Genomic DNA, 19442 nt, shown 5'->3' with positions numbered 1-19442 from the left:
CATATTAATGATAAATTATATTTAATGAGTGCTACTAAATAGAAGTTGGACTGCACTAAGGATATGCTGTCTTTGAAGCTGAATCCAGAATGCTATTGCACAGACGTTTATAAAGCATTTTAACCTGCTTCATTCAAAACGGATAACAAAAAAAGTCTTAACAATGAACAAGAATTTCCTCAAATCATATAAATAAAAAGATTCGTGTAAATTTGAAGTGAAATAATAACGATATTGCCCTCTAGATATTAAAATAAAATCCTATTTTATTAACATGAACCCATGGAAAATCCATTACCACATTATACACAGGGTTAGTTTTACCATCCATATCTAGATTTTGCAAGACGATATAATAGTTAAACATATCCAAACAGCATTTCGATATGTGTCAAATTTCAAGTTCTAAGTTCTTAGTTGAAATAAATTCCTCATTTTACAGAACATTAAATATACTTCATAATATTATGCAGCTTTGACACGGCGTTTGGGAATTCAATTTTGGGTAAGCATGCTTAAGGGCCCTATGCAAATTTTGTTTAGTTGCTGGCTATTAAATCTACTTTATCTTACTAATTTGTCTTAATTGCATGCCTGATTAAATACTTAAATTAATTATTTTACTGACCTGAATAGCTTTTCCATGAGGATAACTAATTTAACAGTCAGCACTTCGGGTTTTATATGAAGTTACAAATGTTGGACTTTCAGGAGTAATATTATAAAGGAGTATACACATTAATATATACAAAAAAGATTGTTTACTATAAATAGTTTTCATGACATGGTTTTAAGAATTCCCCGATTGTATTTGCTGTATCTCGCTGCTTATTTATAGAGTGTTGAATGAGTATTCTGCCATTGGTACCACCCGGCTGCAATGTAAGTAATACCGCTTTCATACTCTGTGAAATGAATGGCTGTTTTAGTTACATACTACCGAGATTTATACCCTGAACACATTAAAAATGAGAAGGTGTCCATATTTATTAACACAATTTAAACCAATATTAATAAATATGTATAAAATGAATAGCCAGTTAGTATAACATTCATTTCGTGAATCATAATTTGCGTGCTACTATAGAGTACGCCTTGATTAGGATGTGGTTAATTAAAAGCAATTCATATTTTTCTCAAATTTATATTTGCTGGATTATAAGCAAGAATGAAACTATGTGAAGCCACATAATATTGTCGACCGATTTAGATTAATAAAATATTATTAATTATTCAATAGTGATGTTTAATTGGACAACACTTTGATGAAGTTGTCTAAAGTACATAAAAAAATTTCGATTGGGAAAATAAAAAATTATATATATAAGATATGCACATAGATCTATAGCATCTATAAGGCTTTAATCATAATATTGTATTTTATAGCTACACATGTGAGCTGTCTCCATAAAGCCATCACACTTAGAGCCTGGTCAAAAGTAACAAATGATAATGAAATGACAAATTGTTGCCCATTCCCAGCGGGCTGCACACGTAAGTATTTTAAATAATTAACTAAGTAAGTTTGTGCAATTAGTTCATGAGGCTGGTGGCGCATTTTTGTTATCACCGCCACAGCTGGCTGCAAGGAGCGGCACCCTGAACTGCGCTCGGTCTCTCTATGTGACTCAGCCGCGCCCCATTGCTGACCCCTTGTGTTAATTTGCATTGAGGCAAGTGGAGGATGGGTTCGCAATGAGCCAAGATGCGAGGACGATGACGATGGCGAGAACGGGGACAACGACTGCGGTGCAATGGGAGCGCCGCCAAGCCATTTGGAGAAAGGGAGAAATGAAGTGTGGTTGCGTGTGAAATTGGCCGAGTTGGGCTAGCATGAATCACCCGCGTCTCGAGCGACGACAGCGTGCGCAAAGTGTAATGAATCATGTGCCAATGGGAGCCGGCATCAGGCAGCAGGAGGTAGGCACTCAAAGTGGTTAAGCACAAACACTCGAAACACATAAGCGAACACATTGACATTCAGGTTTTTGTTTTGTTGTACGTGTTGGAAATTTGCAATTTATTTCTCGTTGGGTCTTACAGGCTTTTGTATTTTTGGGCCGAGTCGCCGCCCGTTAAGGCGGCGCACAAATTGTTGGGCAAAGGCGCGTTTGCCGGCAAATATTACGAATTAGCTATACTCGACTTTATTAGTATGCCATAAAGCATTCAAAAACACAAATCTTGAATAGGCGGCGCAGACACCTACTATTATTGCCAGCTTATAAAACTAAAATCAATCAAACTTAAGACTAGGGATGCTAGACGGCTAAACACAAATTAGAAATTCCTGGCCTTCTTGAAATGTTTTGGCTGGGCACCATTCTCCTGTGCTGGGCGCTTGTTGAAAGGCTTCCTCTGGTTTGTAATGTTATTGTTGCTGTTATAGCCAGGCTTTCCATGGTTCTTCTTCTTGAGCAGTTTCATCTTTAGAATTGAATTAGGCTCCAAGAAAATTGGTTGGCCCTGCACTAGACGCTCATTAAACAGGAAGGATTTGCAGAAGCCATCCTCACTGCTGAATTTAATAACTGCCCTGTAGGGCAGCATTTTGATGCTCTCGATTTCTCCAGCTTCTGAAAAGATTTCATTTAGGTGCTGCTCTTCGACACCTAAAGACAATAAATTAATTTAGAATTGGTAAGTGATAAGCAAAAAGGTGCTCGCACGTACCTGGAGCCACATTTGTCACAACAATTGAGCGGGGCGAGGAGCTGTATTGGAAGGACTCCAATTTAATATCCAGATCGTTCACTTTTTTGCCGTTTAGATTCTTTTGCGCCTTTTCAGCCTGTTCGGCTGTCTTGTATGTAACAAAGGCCAGAATCGTACGTGTGCATACCGTATCAATGTCGACAACCTCGCCATGCTTCTTGAAGATCTTCTCGATGGATTCGGTTTTGTAGGATTCATGATTGCCAGTATTCATAAGGGTCAATGTGCATGCTGGACTTTTTATAGATTTGTTTTTCTGTGCCTCCTGACGAACTGTTATGAAACGATTGTTCAATTTGCTGTCCTGCAATTTCAAGGCTTTAGGCACAGAGCTGACCGATGCGAAACGCACATATGCGCTAGGCAATGCACGATTATGGGAGAAGTTAACAGTTTCAATTTCACCGCAGCCCTGGAAATGTGCAATAATTTGTTCCCTAGTAACAGTCGCTCCAATCAATCCCACGACAACCGTGCGCTCATTGAGCTCGTTCTTATTATACGCTTGAGACACAGTCAGGACTTGTCCATTGAGCGTCAAAGCCTTCTCCTTGGCAGCAAGAGCGGCCTGAACAGATTCGGCAGACTCAAAAGCAATGGCTACGTTGTTGCCGCCAGCTTTTGACTTGATCCTATTTATAACGGCAATCGGACCGAATTTCGCAAACAATTCAACCAAGTCTATGTGCTTGTATTCTGAAAAAGTAAAGCATATTATAATCCAAAGATGTATACAATTTGATGTTGTTTAATAAGCGCTTGCATATTTTTCACCTACCAGTTGGAAGTCCGCGAACGAAGAGAATTTGTTCGCTGGGTGTTCCGGGTGGAATGCGACCGATAGTTATTTTCGGAATTCCAGTTTTCTTGGCTCCATATGCTTTATTCTTCTCGCTGTCAATTGGCTCTTCATCGGGCTCTTCGTCAGAATCGGCTTCCTGAACGTTGTCATCATCATCAGATTCGGCGGCTGATTTCGAGACCTTTGATATCTCGCCAGGTTCAGTTTCATTCTCGTCTTCATCCTCATCTTCCTGATCCTGGTCGTCATCCTCATCCTCATCATCCTCATCTTCATCATCATCATCTTCGACTTCCTCAGCCTCAGAGTCTACCAAATCTGCTGCATCATTTGCCTAGGAAAAGTTACGAACACATGGTGTTGTCATTGGATTGCTCGAATTATATTTTCAGCTTAATACACACCTCAGCATCGCTGTTATCGTCAGAGTTTACACCATTCTGCTCCTCTTCGGCATCGGAGTCTTCTTCGTTGGCCTCTACTTTCACTTCGGGCTTCTCCTCTTCAACCTTCTTTGATTTTGGGCCGCGCTTGTTATTGCCAGCAGCCTTCTTGATACTCACTTTCTTTTGTGCCATTTTTTGTGAATTATTTCACTAGTATAACCGGGAAACTCTGAAAAACGCGTGCTTCGGTATGCTCAAATGCACGTGCCACGTGGAAAAGAATGGAAAAAAAGTGTGACCGTCGCGATTAAGGGAAAAAACGTGTATTTATCCACAAGTGGTAGCACTGCGTCAGTGTTGGTGAGTGTCAATGTGAACTAGTTCATTCACGCATTATGCAGCACTGTAAACACTAGATGGCGATAGAAGAAGTTGTGTGGCGCTGTTGCTCATTAAGTATACATAAAAAAAATTAAATTACACACATATTTATTATTGAAAGTGCTTGAAAACAAAGAGAGCGCGTAAGCACACGCTAACAGCAACAGCAGTAGAACCAACAATCGCAGCAGTGGCGGCACACAGTGAGCAGCAGCGTTTACGAACACCAACAACGCAGCAGAGACAGAGGCAGCAGTAACAGCAGCAGCAGAGCAGCAGTAACACAACGTCCAGAACGACGTTGACGGTGACGGCGACGACGACAATGAACACACTGAGCGCTAACACGAACGGAAGCGGAGCTGGCTCAACGGGGAATAACAACGGAAATGGCAATGGCAACGGCAACGGCAGTGGCAACGGCAACGGTGGTAGCTCCACCACTGCCAATGCCCCAACAGCCGGTAGCGGTGGTGGCGGTGGCGGCGGAGTAGGTAACCTTGATGAGCTTGGTGGCGATGCCAGTTCGCGCAGGCAGGCGACGCGAGTGTTTAAGAAGAGCTCATCGAATGGCAAAATCACAGTCTATTTGGGCAAGCGCGACTTTGTGGATCATGTCACGCATGTGGATCCTATTGACGGTGTGGTTTTTATTGACCCGGAGTATGTGAAGGATCGCAAAGTGTTTGGCCAGGTGCTGGCCGCCTTTAGATATGGTCGTGAGGATCTAGACGTATTGGGGCTAACGTTTCGCAAGGATTTGTATTTAGCCCACGAACAAATCTACCCGCCCATGCAAATGGAGCGGCCCATGACTAGATTGCAGGAGCGGCTCATCAAAAAGCTGGGACCCAATGCACATCCATTTTACTTTGAAGTGCCGCCCTATTGTCCGGCCTCGGTATCCCTGCAGCCAGCCCCTGGCGATGTGGGAAAATCCTGTGGCGTCGACTACGAACTAAAGGCGTTTGTTGGTAAGTTTTTCATGGAATTTATGTGCTTGGGCGTGAGTGTTAGTGTGTATTTATGTCTAGTACATATGTATGTACATAGTAAATATTTTTATTATAAAAAAGGCTTTGTTAGTTGGCGCATGTGTCACGCGCGGGGTTAATTAATCCAACTGCGTCGACTGCGCAAAATGTCATTGTGTATGCCGTACGTTGATGACGCAGCACAAGGCACCTAATTGGAATTCGACGCTTCTAATTGGAATTCGACTCTATTGCTCTCGCAGTCGCAGTCGCAGCGCATTCGCAGTCGCGGTTGCTTTAATTAGGCGTCTTTCTGCTGACGTTCGGCGATTTTGCCTACATTCAGCACTTACATAAATGCTTCTTGGAAACTCGACGCAGCTGGGTATCTTTGTTTTTTTAATGCTTAAGTAAGCTGAAAAAAAAAAAAAAAAAAAACAAAATAAAGTAAAATAAAAAACTACAGCAGCAATGACCCAAAAGCGTAATTGCCGATCCCGCTCTACCGCGCATACGCTCTCCTGCTTCGCGCTCATCTTGCTTCTTGCGCCTCTCACATTCTCATTTTGCAACAATAATGAAATTGACAACAACGAAAACAGCAAGAAGCAGAAAGAGCGTATACAGCGTACTTAGCAGCGATTTATTGGGAGTTACGCGCGCATGTTTGCGTTTCGCACGCGCATTCGCATTTCTTACTTGGGATCTCCTCTGTGCGCTCTGTTTCAAATGCAAGCTGTCTCCCTCTAGCGCCTCTTGCCTTTGCATTTTTGTTGTTTTTATTGCGCACGAATTGCTATCTATGAACAGATGTATGTGTGTGTTTGTGTGTGCGTATGTTTGTATTTAGTACTGTAGCCACTTTGCTTTGTCCGTTAATTTTTGGTGGTTTTATTGCCCGGCGTCAACACTCTTATCTGTCTCTGGCGGCGCCTCTGCCCCCGCGGCTGCCACTGCCACGGCCATTGCCAATTGGTGTGTAACCATAAAAAGATTATCGAAAGCAAACTTGAGACAAAAGCCAATTGGGTGGGCTTGAATGGGCCACCCTCTGGCGCACAATGTATCCGAATTTGTAGCACGCCCCAGACATTAACGATTTCTGACTAGAATATATACACACACATGCATACACATACATATGCATATGCCATGTACATACATTGATATTTCCATAAGAATCGACTAATTAAAATTATAAATAAACCGTTTTCGAATTCGCTCTAAAGATTTCCAGAACATCAGCAGAATGACTTTCACGATCGTTTCGAAACTTTTGTATGAGAATTGTGCTGACAGTCTTTTAACCGGCCGTTAAACCGATCCAGCTGTTTATACAAAGCCCAATGAAAACAGTTGTCAATCAATGTTTCAAACTATTTGATCTGGAACTAAGCAATATCCATGATTTCTTTATTTATAAATGTTGCCAATTTTAGGATCGAGTTTAAATAATTAGCTGACTTATGCAAAAACCAAGAAGTTCATTGAATCCAAAACAGATATTTGATCAGTAGAAACAGTTTTCAACGGAATTTATTTTATTATTTTTATGTATGCTAATCAGAAACATCACGGATCAAATTTCTTTCATTTTAATAAAAACATAAATTAAAATAGACAATGTTATTATTTACATTTGATATGTGACAATTGCAACAATATTTGAATAATTGCGATCGTTGTCAATTTATTCGAGTCAAATGTATTGAGTTGTCTTATAACAGTTGGATTCAATTTCTCGCTCGATCGCTTGTAAGGGCATCTATGATGCTGGCATGAGTACTAGATGTTTTTATTTACTTGGCATCTGTTGATTTGTTTATTTAATGTGCTCTGCTCTGGGTTGAAGCTGCCATGTTTTTCGTATAAACAATAAACCCAGCACCAGTAGTCCATGCCTCTGCCTCTGGCTCCCCGACAGAGGCCAACAAGCGCCGCTAATATTTATGATCTCAAAATTGAAAGTATTTAAAATTATTTTCATTTCATTTAAAATTGAGGCAACGCAATGAGCATCTTAAAGCACCATCCCAGTACCGATATAATGGTGCGTCATTTCTCTTTACACACATTCTCTGGTATAATACCCATATGCTGATAGTTTCGTCCGTGAATCATCTGGTTGCTAAGCTGTGCTCAAACTGTGACGCACACAAAATAGAGTTTGACACACCCCCGAACAAAAATGATGCATAAATATTTGAGCTATTCTGCGAGAATGTGTGCGAGTGTGTCTGGGTGATGAATATCATATGTAAATACGTCATGAAAACAAGTTGAAGTCCAAAGCTAATGCTGTTTGTATATTTATCTAACGATAGGCGAGCACATTGAGGATAAGCCACACAAACGGAATTCGGTACGCTTGACGATTCGGAAGGTGATGTATGCACCGTCCAAGGCCGGAGAGCAGCCCTCGATTGAGGTGAGCAAGGAGTTCATGATGAAGCCGAATAAAATCCATCTGGAAGCGAGCTTGGATAAGGAGCTGTACCATCATGGCGAGAAGATATCAGTCAATGTTCACGTGGCGAACAATTCCAATCGCACAGTCAAAAAAATCAAGGTGTGCGTACGCCAGTTTGCCGACATATGCCTCTTTTCGACGGCCCAGTACAAGTCTGTGGTGGCCGAAACGGAGTCAGAGGATGGCTGCACGGTGGCGCCGGGCTTTACGCTCTCCAAGGTGTTTGAATTGTGTCCCCTGCTCGCGAATAACAAGGATAAATGGGGACTGGCGCTGGATGGGCAGCTGAAGCACGAGGATACAAATCTGGCCTCAAGTACGCTAATCACCAATCCCGCACAGCGCGAAAGCTTGGGCATTTTGGTGCATTATAAGGTGAAGGTGAAGCTACTGATTGGCTCGCCACTGTTGGGCGGAGATTTGGTTGCCGAGCTACCGTTCACGCTGATGCACCCCAAGCCCGAGGAGGAGGAACACCCGGTGCTGGGGGATCGGTCACCGCGCGCCAGTCTAGCAGCGCCGCTGCTTAGCCTGGGCGATTCAGTTGATGCCGGCGCCGGAGCATCCTCCGGCCAATCGGCAAAGGATGTGCCCACCACCACAAACCTCATACAGCTGGACGACGATGAGGCCCAAGATGATGATATTATCTTTGAGGATTTTGCGCGCCTGCGCCTAAAGGGTGCCGAAACAGAGGCCTAGGCATTGCCAGCCAATGTCGGCCCAACAGTTGATTGTGGCTTCGAGCAGCTACAGTTTTAGACCCGTAGACATGCGTAAGCGCAATATTTATTGTCCAACTATATGTATGTGTTGTATCTGTACATATATAGATATATATCCCAAAAATAGGGCATTTGTATCATACGATGTGTATGCGCAGCCTCTGATTGTAAACTTTGAATACATAGCCACGGTACATAGTTTTATATTGCTATTGGTATGTGTAGGCCATACGTTCTAGTATCTATAGTATTTAAGCTGAAAGTGTACGAATTTTTTGAAAATGTGAAATTGTTTAACAAATACACATATAAACACACTCATACACACACTCATACACACACACACACACACACGCATGCAAAGCCCTCAAATACACCGACCAACTAAAAACGCCTCTAGAAATGGCGAATTATGCACAACAATTTTAAATCTTATTGTAATTGTTTACGCAAATGTTTATTAAAATTAGAAAATGAGAAAATGCGCGCAAATCTTTGTTAAAAGCCATGAGAGTAAGCAGAAATGTATTTAGTTTGATTATTTCGGTTATTTTTGTCTCCGAAACTTTGATAAATTGAAATTAAGTCATTTTGTATTTAGTTATGCAGAGAAAGAGAACAGTTTAACTATATGCCAAAATATATATGCTTACAGATATACATAAAATGATAATCTAAATACGTTTATGTAATTTAATAATAAAATAATTACAATTTTTATTGCAATCAACCGAAACACCAATGAATCCAATTGGAAATGACGTTAAGTGTTCAAGGTTTTCCAAATAATTGACTTAAATCCAAAAAGAAATAGGAATATGTAAATTGACTCTGACTGCTGAATTCTGAATGCTGTATCTAATGCCGGCTAGTTAAATGCATTAAGTTTATTTAATTAATAATTTCGTTTAACTGAGACTGAACCTCACTGAAACATGGGAGGACAGTGCTCTTCAAGAACATATATACTGTAGACCATCTGTTTGTGGTTTTTGATCATCTATTAATGTCTGGCCATAAATTGATTATGTTTCGGTTTGATTCCATATTGTATCAGTTTCGCATTTACATTATTTGCGAGCAGCCATAGATAAGAGAATTAGGGTTATCAGGCAAATCGTATTATTAGATAAGTGGTATACCGATAACGGTAAACATACACAGAATGTCTGTGTTTGCCAGTTAGTTATGTGAAAAGTGTGTGTATTGCTCGGCAAGCCGATTATTTTTATTAATTATTTAACATTCCAGCACGCGATTTTTATTGTATCTAGAATGTTGGATGGTGGGTTGAGGTGGAGAGGTCGGAGAGTTGAGGAGGGATCAGAACCCTATATGATATCACGTATGATTGTGTACTCGAATATATGTCAATGTGCAACAGAATGGCTTAGTGAATCGAAATTGAGGAAACGAAATTGAACTCGAATACGAAAAGCAATTTTTAACTAGAAAATTTATATATATACATACATATACTATATTAAATATTTAGCTATCTATCTATCAGAGGCGCACTAACATCTAATTTAAATAACATAATTGTAAAAAAAAAAAAAAAAAAAAAAAAAACAAGAAACATAAAAAGCAACAAAACAGAACATATATATATATATGTATATTTTTGACATTATTTCGTATATCATGTGAATATTAATACAAGGCAGTGTACAATTTAGTTCCTTTTGTATTGTTTGGCGCTTAGCAATGAGGGAATTAGTGTATTGCCCTAGCTCTAAATACTATTATTGTATTTGTAAGATTGATTAACATAGTATCTGATTTTCCCAGACATGAGTTCGCTAAAGGCTTTTAAATAACATTCGCGATTGTGAAATTAGCTCGAATTTGTTTTCAGTGCCCCAAAAGCAGCAGCAGAAGTGCTGTAACGGTAATAGTGAAAAACCAATTGATAATATATTTTAAATTGCATTTTTATAACGCGTATATTTAGATATATACATACATACACATACATAGCATAAGTTTGTTAGAACGTTTTTTATCACAAAGCAAAAGCAGCTGCAAAAATTCAAATAAAAGAAACAAAAACAAACAAAATTATACGACAAATACAAACTTAAAATATATTAACATAAATGTGCATTACAAACTGGTAAAATGGATACAATATAGAACAATTCAACAAAATTTAATTAGATAAGTCTATAAATGTGAACAACAAAAATAAATTATACATAAATAAATAAATAAATAAATATATATATATATACACACACATAGCTTTAGTAAATGTATATGAATATGTTTTAAATACGTATGTCCCAACATATTTAGCGCAAATATAAAGCATTTATGTATGTATGTCTAAAATATTATGAGATAATATATATTTAAATGAATGTCCCACTAAATCAGCTTATCAAGAATTTTTCATAATTATTTTTAAACCTTTTTATAATACATTTTATATTTATACAAAATGATCAAAATAATTGACAAAAAAAAAAGCAACAACAAAAAGAGATGCAAAACCTGTTTGTAGCTGCACAAAATAAGGAAATTAATTGTATTTTTTAAGTACGTTTTTGTCTGGTACCAAAATGCATTCAATTTGATAATTGTTAATGTTTAATGTATAAGTACATACTGTGCATCAATGTGCATATAAATATTAGCTATTAGATATGTGAAGTGAAGAGTATTATGAGCTGTTACCTAGCCCACACAGAAGCCCCCACGTTTATACATATATATGTACATGTGAACTATAACTAACCAGAAACTATAACTATTTGCATACATTCATATATATACGTATCTATTTACATAAATACACACTCTCTATGTACAATATCATAAATGAACAAATCGAAAATTGGTTGCATGTATCGCTAAGCTAACCCACGCGTGTCACGAAGCACACAGTTTATATACTCAATATGTAAAATATCATATACATATGTATATTTATATATGATGCTGTCGATGTGAATGAATACTCTTATGACAAAGGGATATTAAATGTTGTGTACGTAAATGTTAAGAGTAATGAGAATAACTGAATAGATTATGCAAAAGTGTGCAAGTGTGAAAACACATTTTAATGTCATCCGCATTTTATAATACACATATGTAAAAATTGTTATCAATTTTCTGTATCTGTTGGCAACGCAAGCTTAACTGGTCCGACTAATTAATACATTTATGTAATTTCCACAAAAAACATTTTTAAAATGGGAAATTTATAAACACATCCAACATATGTATTTATAATCACTTCGCTCGGCTCGGCCAGCACTAATCTATAAATTACATTACATCTATATAGTTTTATATATTTAAACTGTCATCGTTGTTGCACCTTTTAGAATATGTAATGAATTATGAAATATTTATGATGTACTTCGGCTACGATTTGCAAATTGAATAATAATAATCATTTGCAATTTGTTTTTGCTTAATAAGTAGCCATATGTGGAAGTAGAAAAAAACACTTACACACACACACACACACACACACACACACACACATACACAAAATGCAAAAAAAAGTGCAGCAAAAATATTGCGCGATTAAATGTGGGTCATGGAAGCAAATGAATTGAATGAAATTATAAATAAATACTACAGCATATAAACAAAATATTGCTAATTGTGAACAAAACGAACGAAATGCAAGCTGATTAAATAAAATACATAAAAAATTGCCGTTTTTCGAGAGCCCAGCTCATTATACTCATCGGGTAAGTGGACAGTCGATAATCTAAATGCACTAGTAATTAAAACGGATAAAATTATTAAGAAGCAAATTAATTGAAATGCTTTAATAGAGGCCTTTGAGCATTCATCTGGCATTCAAATTGACCCATTAATATCCAAAGTGAATTTTACCAAAAATATGTGTAGCCTCAGAACCAAAAGTTGTGAGTATACATATTTGGGCAGAGGTAAGGAGTTATAATTTATGCACTTCACATTAAATAATAATTTATTAATGCACAATGGACCTGAAAAGCGGCCTTGTGGCTTAGACTGTGCACCGGAAGCAGACAGACGGAGACAGAACTGGGTGACTGATGATGAACCCGTCACTCCCTGTGCTCCCGTGGGCGTGTGGGCCGTATAAACCAAAGAACGGAAAACCGCAATTCGAAAAAGCCATTTACTGTTTGCTGTTTGCTTAGTCCGCGGTATTATGAGCACTTAAAACTGCCTGCTGCAATAACAATAAGGGGCTCTGGTTGGGCACGTAGCATTTCGGTTGATTCATGGCGTCTTTGTCTTGGGGGCTATGTCAGGTGGCGACCACTGAAACTGTCACAGGGACTCGAGCAACTCGAACAATTCTTCATTTCCGGTGAGGCTTAAGAGCCGTGCTTCCTTCCCATTGCCGCCCGTCCCTCGCATATCCATGTACCTCTGCACGAGGACGCGTCGACAATCTACAAGGACGACGAGCATATGGCTGCAATCGCTAGGTTCAAGCAAAAAGTCGACCAGTTCACTGCCAGCTTCACTGAGCGGAAGTTGTCCGCCAGCCCAGCCGAACGAACCGAAGCCTTCTATGTCCCCTTCCCACTGCACACCATGTGCTTTACACACTGTATGGTTTTCATTTCCGGTTTCCGTTGTTGCTGAGTTACTTAAGCGGATTACAGCATCAGCAGCAGCAGCAGTAGGAGCAGCAGGAGCCGCATCGGCAACAGCAAAGAGCGTGACTAAAAAGGAACGAGGTCCAGTTCCTCTATTTAAGTAGCTTTTGAGGACAAGGACGCCTGTTCCATTTAGATTGTCCAACAGCTGCGATAAATAATTCCAGGTGATTTCCATGGACCCCTAATTATACTATAATTAATCAAAACACGTGATTTGGGTTTTCTCAATACATATACATATATATTACAAAACAATTTCATGTTTTCAGGCCGAAGCGTTGCAGTTTTCGCTGCTCCATGACTTGGCGGTGTTCACCAAGAACGTGGTCAGCTGAGTCATGTCAACGGCGGAGAGCATATCGTTGATTGGAGCAACTATATACTTGGCCGAAAGTTTATCCAAGCTGGGCTGAATCTGCTTTGCCAGGAATGCAATCATATCGCCGGATATACGATCGTAGAAGTTGTTGCCCGAAATATTCCACAATGAGTCCCAGTTGTCGATCCTCACTTCACCAATGTAAAAGTGCGGCTTGAGATTGTCAATGCGCAGTCCAGTGGAGTTGGTTAGGCTCTGGGCAAATGTGCATTCCAGAACAATACGTAATTGCTCCAGTCGGTCGTTGATCAGGTTGTTTTGTTTCGTGGGTAAAGAGAAACCAAGCACATTGAAAACTCCTTCCATTATAGTGGATCCCAAAATTTGAATCTCCGGGAACAGGATATCGAAGTTGATATGGTACGTGCTTGGATCGTATTCGGCATTCAGGACAATGAAATTGCTAAGGCCACTGATGCGGATGTTGCTCGCGTTGCCCACAATGCTAGTCTCTCCTTTGGTGTAGTTGAAAGTGGAGAACTCGTTGGTGAACGGGTCCAGCACGGGAATTCCTGCGGAGGCACACCCGTTGGGTGCCATCTTCTTGAAGGCCGCAATCATCATTTCAACGGCATCACCGAAGTTGATTGTGCTCTTCAAGGGTGAGGCACAGCTGGAGGCCACTAGCAGACCCAACAAGAATACCTTTGCTATCATTATGTTCGGTTGTTTCGGTAACTCTGTGACAATAGATTGGTTCCGCTACCCTTTTATAGTTGTATCTTTATCTATGCATCGCACCATTTGGGATTTGATTGATTACATGTCGCTTAGTTTGATATGGGCTTTTTTTTTTTGGAAAGGTTTACAAAAAAAAAAAACACTTATTGCTGCCAATTTGCACAGGAATAAATGAGTCATAGTCTTGATATTGATATGCATCGGAATCCACTCCATCGTTAATACTGTTTTCATTAATTTAAGAAATGAACTACTTCCTCATTGTCTTCACAGAGTCAACGTGAATATTACCCAAATACTTATATATGTATATATGTTTTTCATATGACAGTCAATTAGTTATAATTCTTGACAGAAGGAAAAAACAGTTACTCATATAATATTTGTCTGTCTGTCAGGCTTGGTCAGCTGTTTGTATGCTAGTTAGAGAGCTGACACTTGAAATATATTTTCGATGTATAATCGAGAGACTTCGGGTCTAGAATATATAATCATGATAATTTTGACATATACTGTGTTAACTGTTGGCTAGACTAGGATATCTATAAGCATACATTCGAAACTTCAACTTCCTAGCTTTTACATAGACAGCAAGACAGCCATTACATAAAACTACTTCTTAAATATTTAAAATTTGTAATCGTTCGAGAATTTCTAAATGTACATTTCTAGGAATTACCTATAAGGACTTTGTGTTAGGTCAATCAGTCTCGAATGGTCGTCAACAGTCAATAGAAAATAATAGGTGTCTTTAGCTAGACCTAAGCTACTATATTTTTAATCTACTACTATTTCACACTCGTACTATTTAAGAATTATAAAACATTTCATAGCCTACTTTCAGGCATGCTGTACAATTAAATTATGATTAAATAAGACATATGGGGTACTTCAAAAACCCTTATGCGATCTTAGTATCAACATTTCTACCCACTTGGGCGCTCCGGCTAACGTAGCTTAGTTATCAGTAATAATTAGCTGGCTATATACAATATTTAAAAATCAATATTAATTTACAAATCAATATTAATGGCAGCTGTTTTTTGTCAGCTTCAGTTCATCATCACAGAAGCTCGAAGAATGGAGCCTCTTGGTTGCCTCCTAGGTCTGTTTCTGTGTCGCTCCAATCTGCCATGGTACCGACTCGAGTGTTGGTTTATTGCATCAAATACCGCCAGTTTACGGGTATAGAATAATTCTTTCGCAGTCGGTAATCAATTTCAGAATTGATTTAAATTCCAATTCAGAGTTCTTTAAGATATGTAATATACACATTATACCTGTCAGTTATTAATAAATCACATTAAATCGCATCTATCTTTTCTCTATCTTTTTAATAAAAATAAATTAACATCTGAAATATTTCTTCATATCTTGATTTGCTTTCCTCAAAATCTAAATAAGACGGGATTATAATGAGTATAATATACATACACGTATTATACGCATTATACAATTCACAAAAATAATCACTCAAAAGATATCGTTCGTAGATACTGATAATAAAAATGCCAATATATTATGTGCTTTATTGATTTATTATAATTCGTTATACAAATTATTAAGCCTTAACATTGCAGGCGGCATTGTTCCACAGCTCCGCTTGCATAGCAAAGTAGTTGCTCAGCTCAGTCATATCGAGATTAGAGAGCAGGCTATTGATGGAGGGCAGCACATACTTTGCAAACATGGGGTTAACATAAGGCTGAATCTCCTCGGTGAACAACAGAGAGAATGAGTTGATGAAACTGTTTAAATAGTTGTTTGCCGCAACATCCATGTACTGATCCCAGTTATCGGCCTCCACACCAGCCACAAAGTATTGCAGGTTGAAGTCCTTGATGCGCAGTCCATTTGAGTTGGTCAAGCTCTGGCCAAAGGTGTATTCGCCCACGAAGCGCCAGTCAGTGATTTTCTTGTTAATCAGAACACTCTGGCGAATGGGCAGTGGAAGACCGCCAATGCTCAGAACACCCTCCACTTCGTAGGAACCCAAAATTTGAAGAGCAGGGAACATAACGTCAAAAGTTGCGCTCAGAGTGCTCTGATTGTAGCTGCCACTGAGCACCTGGAAGTTGTTGAGGCCAGAAATGCGGATGTTGCTCACATTGCCCACCAGGTTAGTGTCTCCGTTGACGTAGCTGAAGTCGTAGAAATCGAGAGTCAGTGGAGCCAAGACTGGGATATTGTCGGCAGCAAAGCCACATGGCAACATCTTCTTCCAGGCGTCGAGGAACATGTCAAGGGCCTCACGATAGTTGACCAGACCATTGTCCTGGGTAACAGGTGAAGCACTGGCGAAGGTTACCAGGAGCGCTAGAAGAACACACTTTGCAATCATTTTGCTTGGTTAAAGGTAGAAAGAACAGTGTGAGGAATTGGCTCTGTTCGCTGCCTTTTATAGTTTGTTATCTTTGCATTGCTTTTGCGGTATTTTGATCGATCGCATTAAAATTGGCCGTTTTAACAATTAGGTTCCACGTTGCATAATACCTTATCATGTAAAGTAGCCAATTTATGGTATGACTCATCGCGATAAACTCGTTCGACTTAGAGGACTTATAGGACTTAGTTTAAAGAAGGACGGTGTGCATATGACTCAACAATTTACTGTGGTTCGTAGTCTATTCTTTCGACGCGAAACTCAAAACAATTATTTATTGTTGAAAGTATTGGTTTAATATGTAGTATATAAGGATGATTACTAAATATTTTGAGCTCAGCTTTAAGTAATTTAATTTTTTAATTAATGTTAATCTTACAAGTATTGAATTAATATTTTACTTCATTTTATAACAGCGAATGTTTGAACAACGTCTTAATTTTTAATCGATTGGATCCGTATTACTAGAGAATCTCTTACATAAAATCCTTATTTCAGCAGAAATTCAAATTTAATTCTCCGAGACTAGATTGTATTTACACAGACCAGGTATACGAACCCATCTCGGGTTTTCCTTAAAACATTTGATATAGCATAATGAAAAGCATTTCTTCGCATAAAAACACTGCCCATGTTTCCTACATTTGAAGGTATATAATTTACATAATTAATTAATTTACATTTATTTTAATAATTGCAATATTTTAAGATCATATCTGTATGCTAAAAATGCTATATATAAATCATATCGATGATTCATAATATATCCATAATCGTTTACTGTAATGTCAAAGTAAATTCACAGTAGCTAAATTGACTAGCATTTACTGCAATCCATTAAAGGCGTCACAAAGAAATTCATAGATAACAATTCGACTATAAAAGACAACGCGTGCGACCCATTCCTCACAGAGTTCTTTCTACCTCTAATCAAGCAAAACGATTGCAAAGTGTGTTCTTCTAGCGCTCCTGGTTGCCTTCGCCAGTGCCTCACCACTCCAGGACAATGGCCTGGTCAACTATCGTGAGGCCCTTGACATGTTCCTCGACGCCTGGAAGAAGATGTTGCCATGTGGCTTTGCTGCCGACAATATCCCAGTCTTGGCTCCACTGACTCTCGATTTCTACGACTTCAGCTACGTCAACGGAGACACTAACCTGGTGGGCAATGTGAGCAACATCCGCATTTCTGGCCTCAACAACTTCCAGGTGCTCAGTGGCAGCTACAATCAGAGCACTCTGAGCGCAACTTTTGACGTTATGTTCCCTGCTCTTCAAATTTTGGGTTCCTACGAAGTGGAGGGTGTTCTGAGCATTGGCGGTCTTCCACTGCCCATTCGCCAGAGTGTTCTGATTAACAAGAAAATCACTGACTGGCGCTTCGTGGGCGAATACACCTTTGGCCAGAGCTTGAGCAACTCCAATGGACTGCGCATCAAGGACTTCAACCTACAATACTTTGTGGCTGGTGTGGAGGCCGATAACTGGGATCAGTACATGGACATCGCCACAAACAACTATTTCAACGACTTCGTCAATTCCTTCTCTCTGTTGTTCACCGAGGAGATTCAGCCCTATGTCAACCCCATGTTTGCAAAGTATGTGCTGCCCTCCATTAATAATCTGCTCTCCAATCTAGATGTGACCGAGTTGAGCAACTACTTCGTTATGCAAGCCGGCATTTGGAACAATGCTGCTTGCAATGTTCAAGCTTAAATTTGTTACTTAAACGAAAATCAAATAAATCAAACAAGCAATATATTCAAAATTATGTATACAATATTTATTACCTATCTATTTACCTGTAACCAAACTGACTGATAATATTGCCCAATTCTCTTCAACTGCTACTTATCAGTTGATAACAATAAATTCACTTTATAAATTGGTCATTCCATTCTCCATTTTGTTTATAATAATGTCCCTTTTAAGCTATTCATAATATATTGATAAAGTCATTTGAGTATATATTTATTTCGTTGGCAATATTGAACATTATGTTTAACAATAATATTCATATTGGTGTCAATGGAATTTTTTTCTACAGGCAAATCATTCAAAATAATTTTTAAGACAACGTTAGGTATACTTATGAGGGGAATATTGAAATTTAAGTAATCGAAATTCATTATTTTCCGTTGTTAAAGGATTTTTAATTTTCATATGATATGTCATGTGATATATTCACTATATACTATTAAGTGCCTTAAGATTTATTAAATAATAAAGTCGTATTGAATTGCAAGATAATGTACTTTTATTTACAGTGAAATGCAAATAATTAAAAGTAAATTGTTTTAAGCTTAAACATTGCAAGCGGCATTGTTCCATAGCTCGGCTTGCATAACAAAGTAGTTGCTCAGCTCGGTCATATCTAGTTTGGAGAGCAGGCTATTGATGGAGGGCAGCACATACTTTGCAAACATGGGGTTGACATAAGGCTGAATCTCCTCGGTGAACAACAGAGAGAATGAGTTGATGAAATTGTTTAAATAGTTGTTTGCCGCAACATCCATGTACTGATCCCAGTTATCGGCCTCCACACCAGCCACAAAGGTCTGTAGGTAGAAGTCCTTGATGCGCAGTCCATTGGAGTTGCTCAAGCTCTGGCCAAAGGTGTATTCGCCCACGAAGCGCCAGTCAGTGATTTTCTTGTTAATCAAAACACTCTGGCGAATGGGCAGTGGAAGACCGCCAATGCTCAGAACACCCTCCACTTCGTAGGAACCCAAAATTTGAAGAGCAGAGAACAGAACGTCAAAGGTGGCGTGTGTCGTGTTCTCGTCGTAACTGCCACTGAGCACCTGGAAGTTGTTGAGACCAGAAATGCGGATGTTGCTCACATTGCCCACCAGGTTAGTGTCTCCGTTGACGTAGTTGAAGGCGTAGAAATCGAGAGTCAGTGGAGCCAAGACTGGGATATTGTC

At 39.0% G+C, this 19442-nt stretch overlaps 4 protein-coding genes and 2 long non-coding RNA genes across 6 annotated transcripts; 3 read left to right on the top strand and 3 right to left on the bottom strand.

Moving 5' to 3' along the window:
- Positions 1–512: 512 nt before the first annotated feature.
- LOC116803727 lies at positions 513–2040 on the top strand. The gene is made up of 2 exons (XR_006356967.1): positions 513–882; positions 1387–2040. It is a non-coding gene; the product is annotated as an uncharacterized LOC116803727 (long non-coding RNA).
- A 91-nt stretch (positions 2041–2131) lies between these two features.
- Positions 2132–4190, bottom strand: LOC6573901 (DNA-binding protein modulo). Its single transcript, XM_001999924.4, has 4 exons — positions 3922–4190; positions 3494–3851; positions 2674–3411; positions 2132–2612 (listed from the first exon to the last, which is right to left on the bottom strand). Exons 1-4 carry the CDS (start codon positions 4093–4095, stop codon positions 2281–2283), a joined length of 1602 nt encoding a protein of 533 aa, XP_001999960.3. The 5' UTR covers positions 4096–4190; the 3' UTR covers positions 2132–2280.
- A 109-nt stretch (positions 4191–4299) lies between these two features.
- On the top strand, positions 4300–8937 carry LOC6573900 (beta-arrestin-1). The gene is made up of 2 exons (XM_001999923.4): positions 4300–5258; positions 7583–8937. The coding sequence occupies exons 1-2, from the start codon at positions 4610–4612 to the stop codon at positions 8428–8430; spliced, it is 1497 nt and encodes a 498-aa protein (XP_001999959.2). The 5' UTR covers positions 4300–4609; the 3' UTR covers positions 8431–8937.
- On the bottom strand, positions 5594–6497 carry LOC116803728. Its single transcript, XR_004363794.2, has 2 exons — positions 5958–6497; positions 5594–5673 (listed from the first exon to the last, which is right to left on the bottom strand). It is a non-coding gene; the product is annotated as an uncharacterized LOC116803728 (long non-coding RNA).
- A 6756-nt stretch (positions 8938–15693) lies between the features above and the next one.
- LOC6573898 lies at positions 15694–16473 on the bottom strand. Its single transcript, XM_001999921.2, has one exon. The coding sequence runs from the start codon at positions 16471–16473 to the stop codon at positions 15694–15696; it is 780 nt and encodes a 259-aa protein (XP_001999957.2).
- Positions 16474–17146: 673 nt separating this feature from the next.
- Positions 17147–18231, top strand: LOC6573897. Its single transcript, XM_001999920.2, has 2 exons — positions 17147–17165; positions 17480–18231. The coding sequence occupies exons 1-2, from the start codon at positions 17147–17149 to the stop codon at positions 18229–18231; spliced, it is 771 nt and encodes a 256-aa protein (XP_001999956.2).
- Positions 18232–19442: the final 1211 nt, after the last annotated feature.

Source organism: Drosophila mojavensis, unplaced genomic scaffold, assembly GCF_018153725.1.
Source record: "Drosophila mojavensis isolate 15081-1352.22 unplaced genomic scaffold, ASM1815372v1 contig_277, whole genome shotgun sequence".
NCBI lineage: Eukaryota > Metazoa > Arthropoda > Insecta > Diptera > Drosophilidae > Drosophila > Drosophila mojavensis.
This window is presented reverse-complemented; position numbering and strand designations above follow the sequence as displayed.

Coding starts and splice junctions, on each gene's coding strand:
- LOC6573898 (XM_001999921.2), bottom strand. CDS start 16,473: ATGATTGCAAAGTGTGTTCTTCTAGCGCTCCTGGTAACCTTCGCCAGT.
- LOC6573900 (XM_001999923.4), top strand. CDS start 4,610: ATGAACACACTGAGCGCTAACACGAACGGAAGCGGAGCTGGCTCAACG. Junction 5,259..7,582: donor CGAACTAAAGGCGTTTGTTG/GTAAGTTTTTCA, acceptor ATCTAACGATAG/GCGAGCACATTGAGGATAAG.
- LOC6573901 (XM_001999924.4), bottom strand. CDS start 4,095: ATGGCACAAAAGAAAGTGAGTATCAAGAAGGCTGCTGGCAATAACAAG. Junction 3,852..3,921: donor ACGATAACAGCGATGCTGAG/GTGTGTATTAAG, acceptor AACTTTTCCTAG/GCAAATGATGCAGCAGATTT. Junction 3,412..3,493: donor CGTTCGCGGACTTCCAACTG/GTAGGTGAAAAA, acceptor TTACTTTTTCAG/AATACAAGCACATAGACTTG.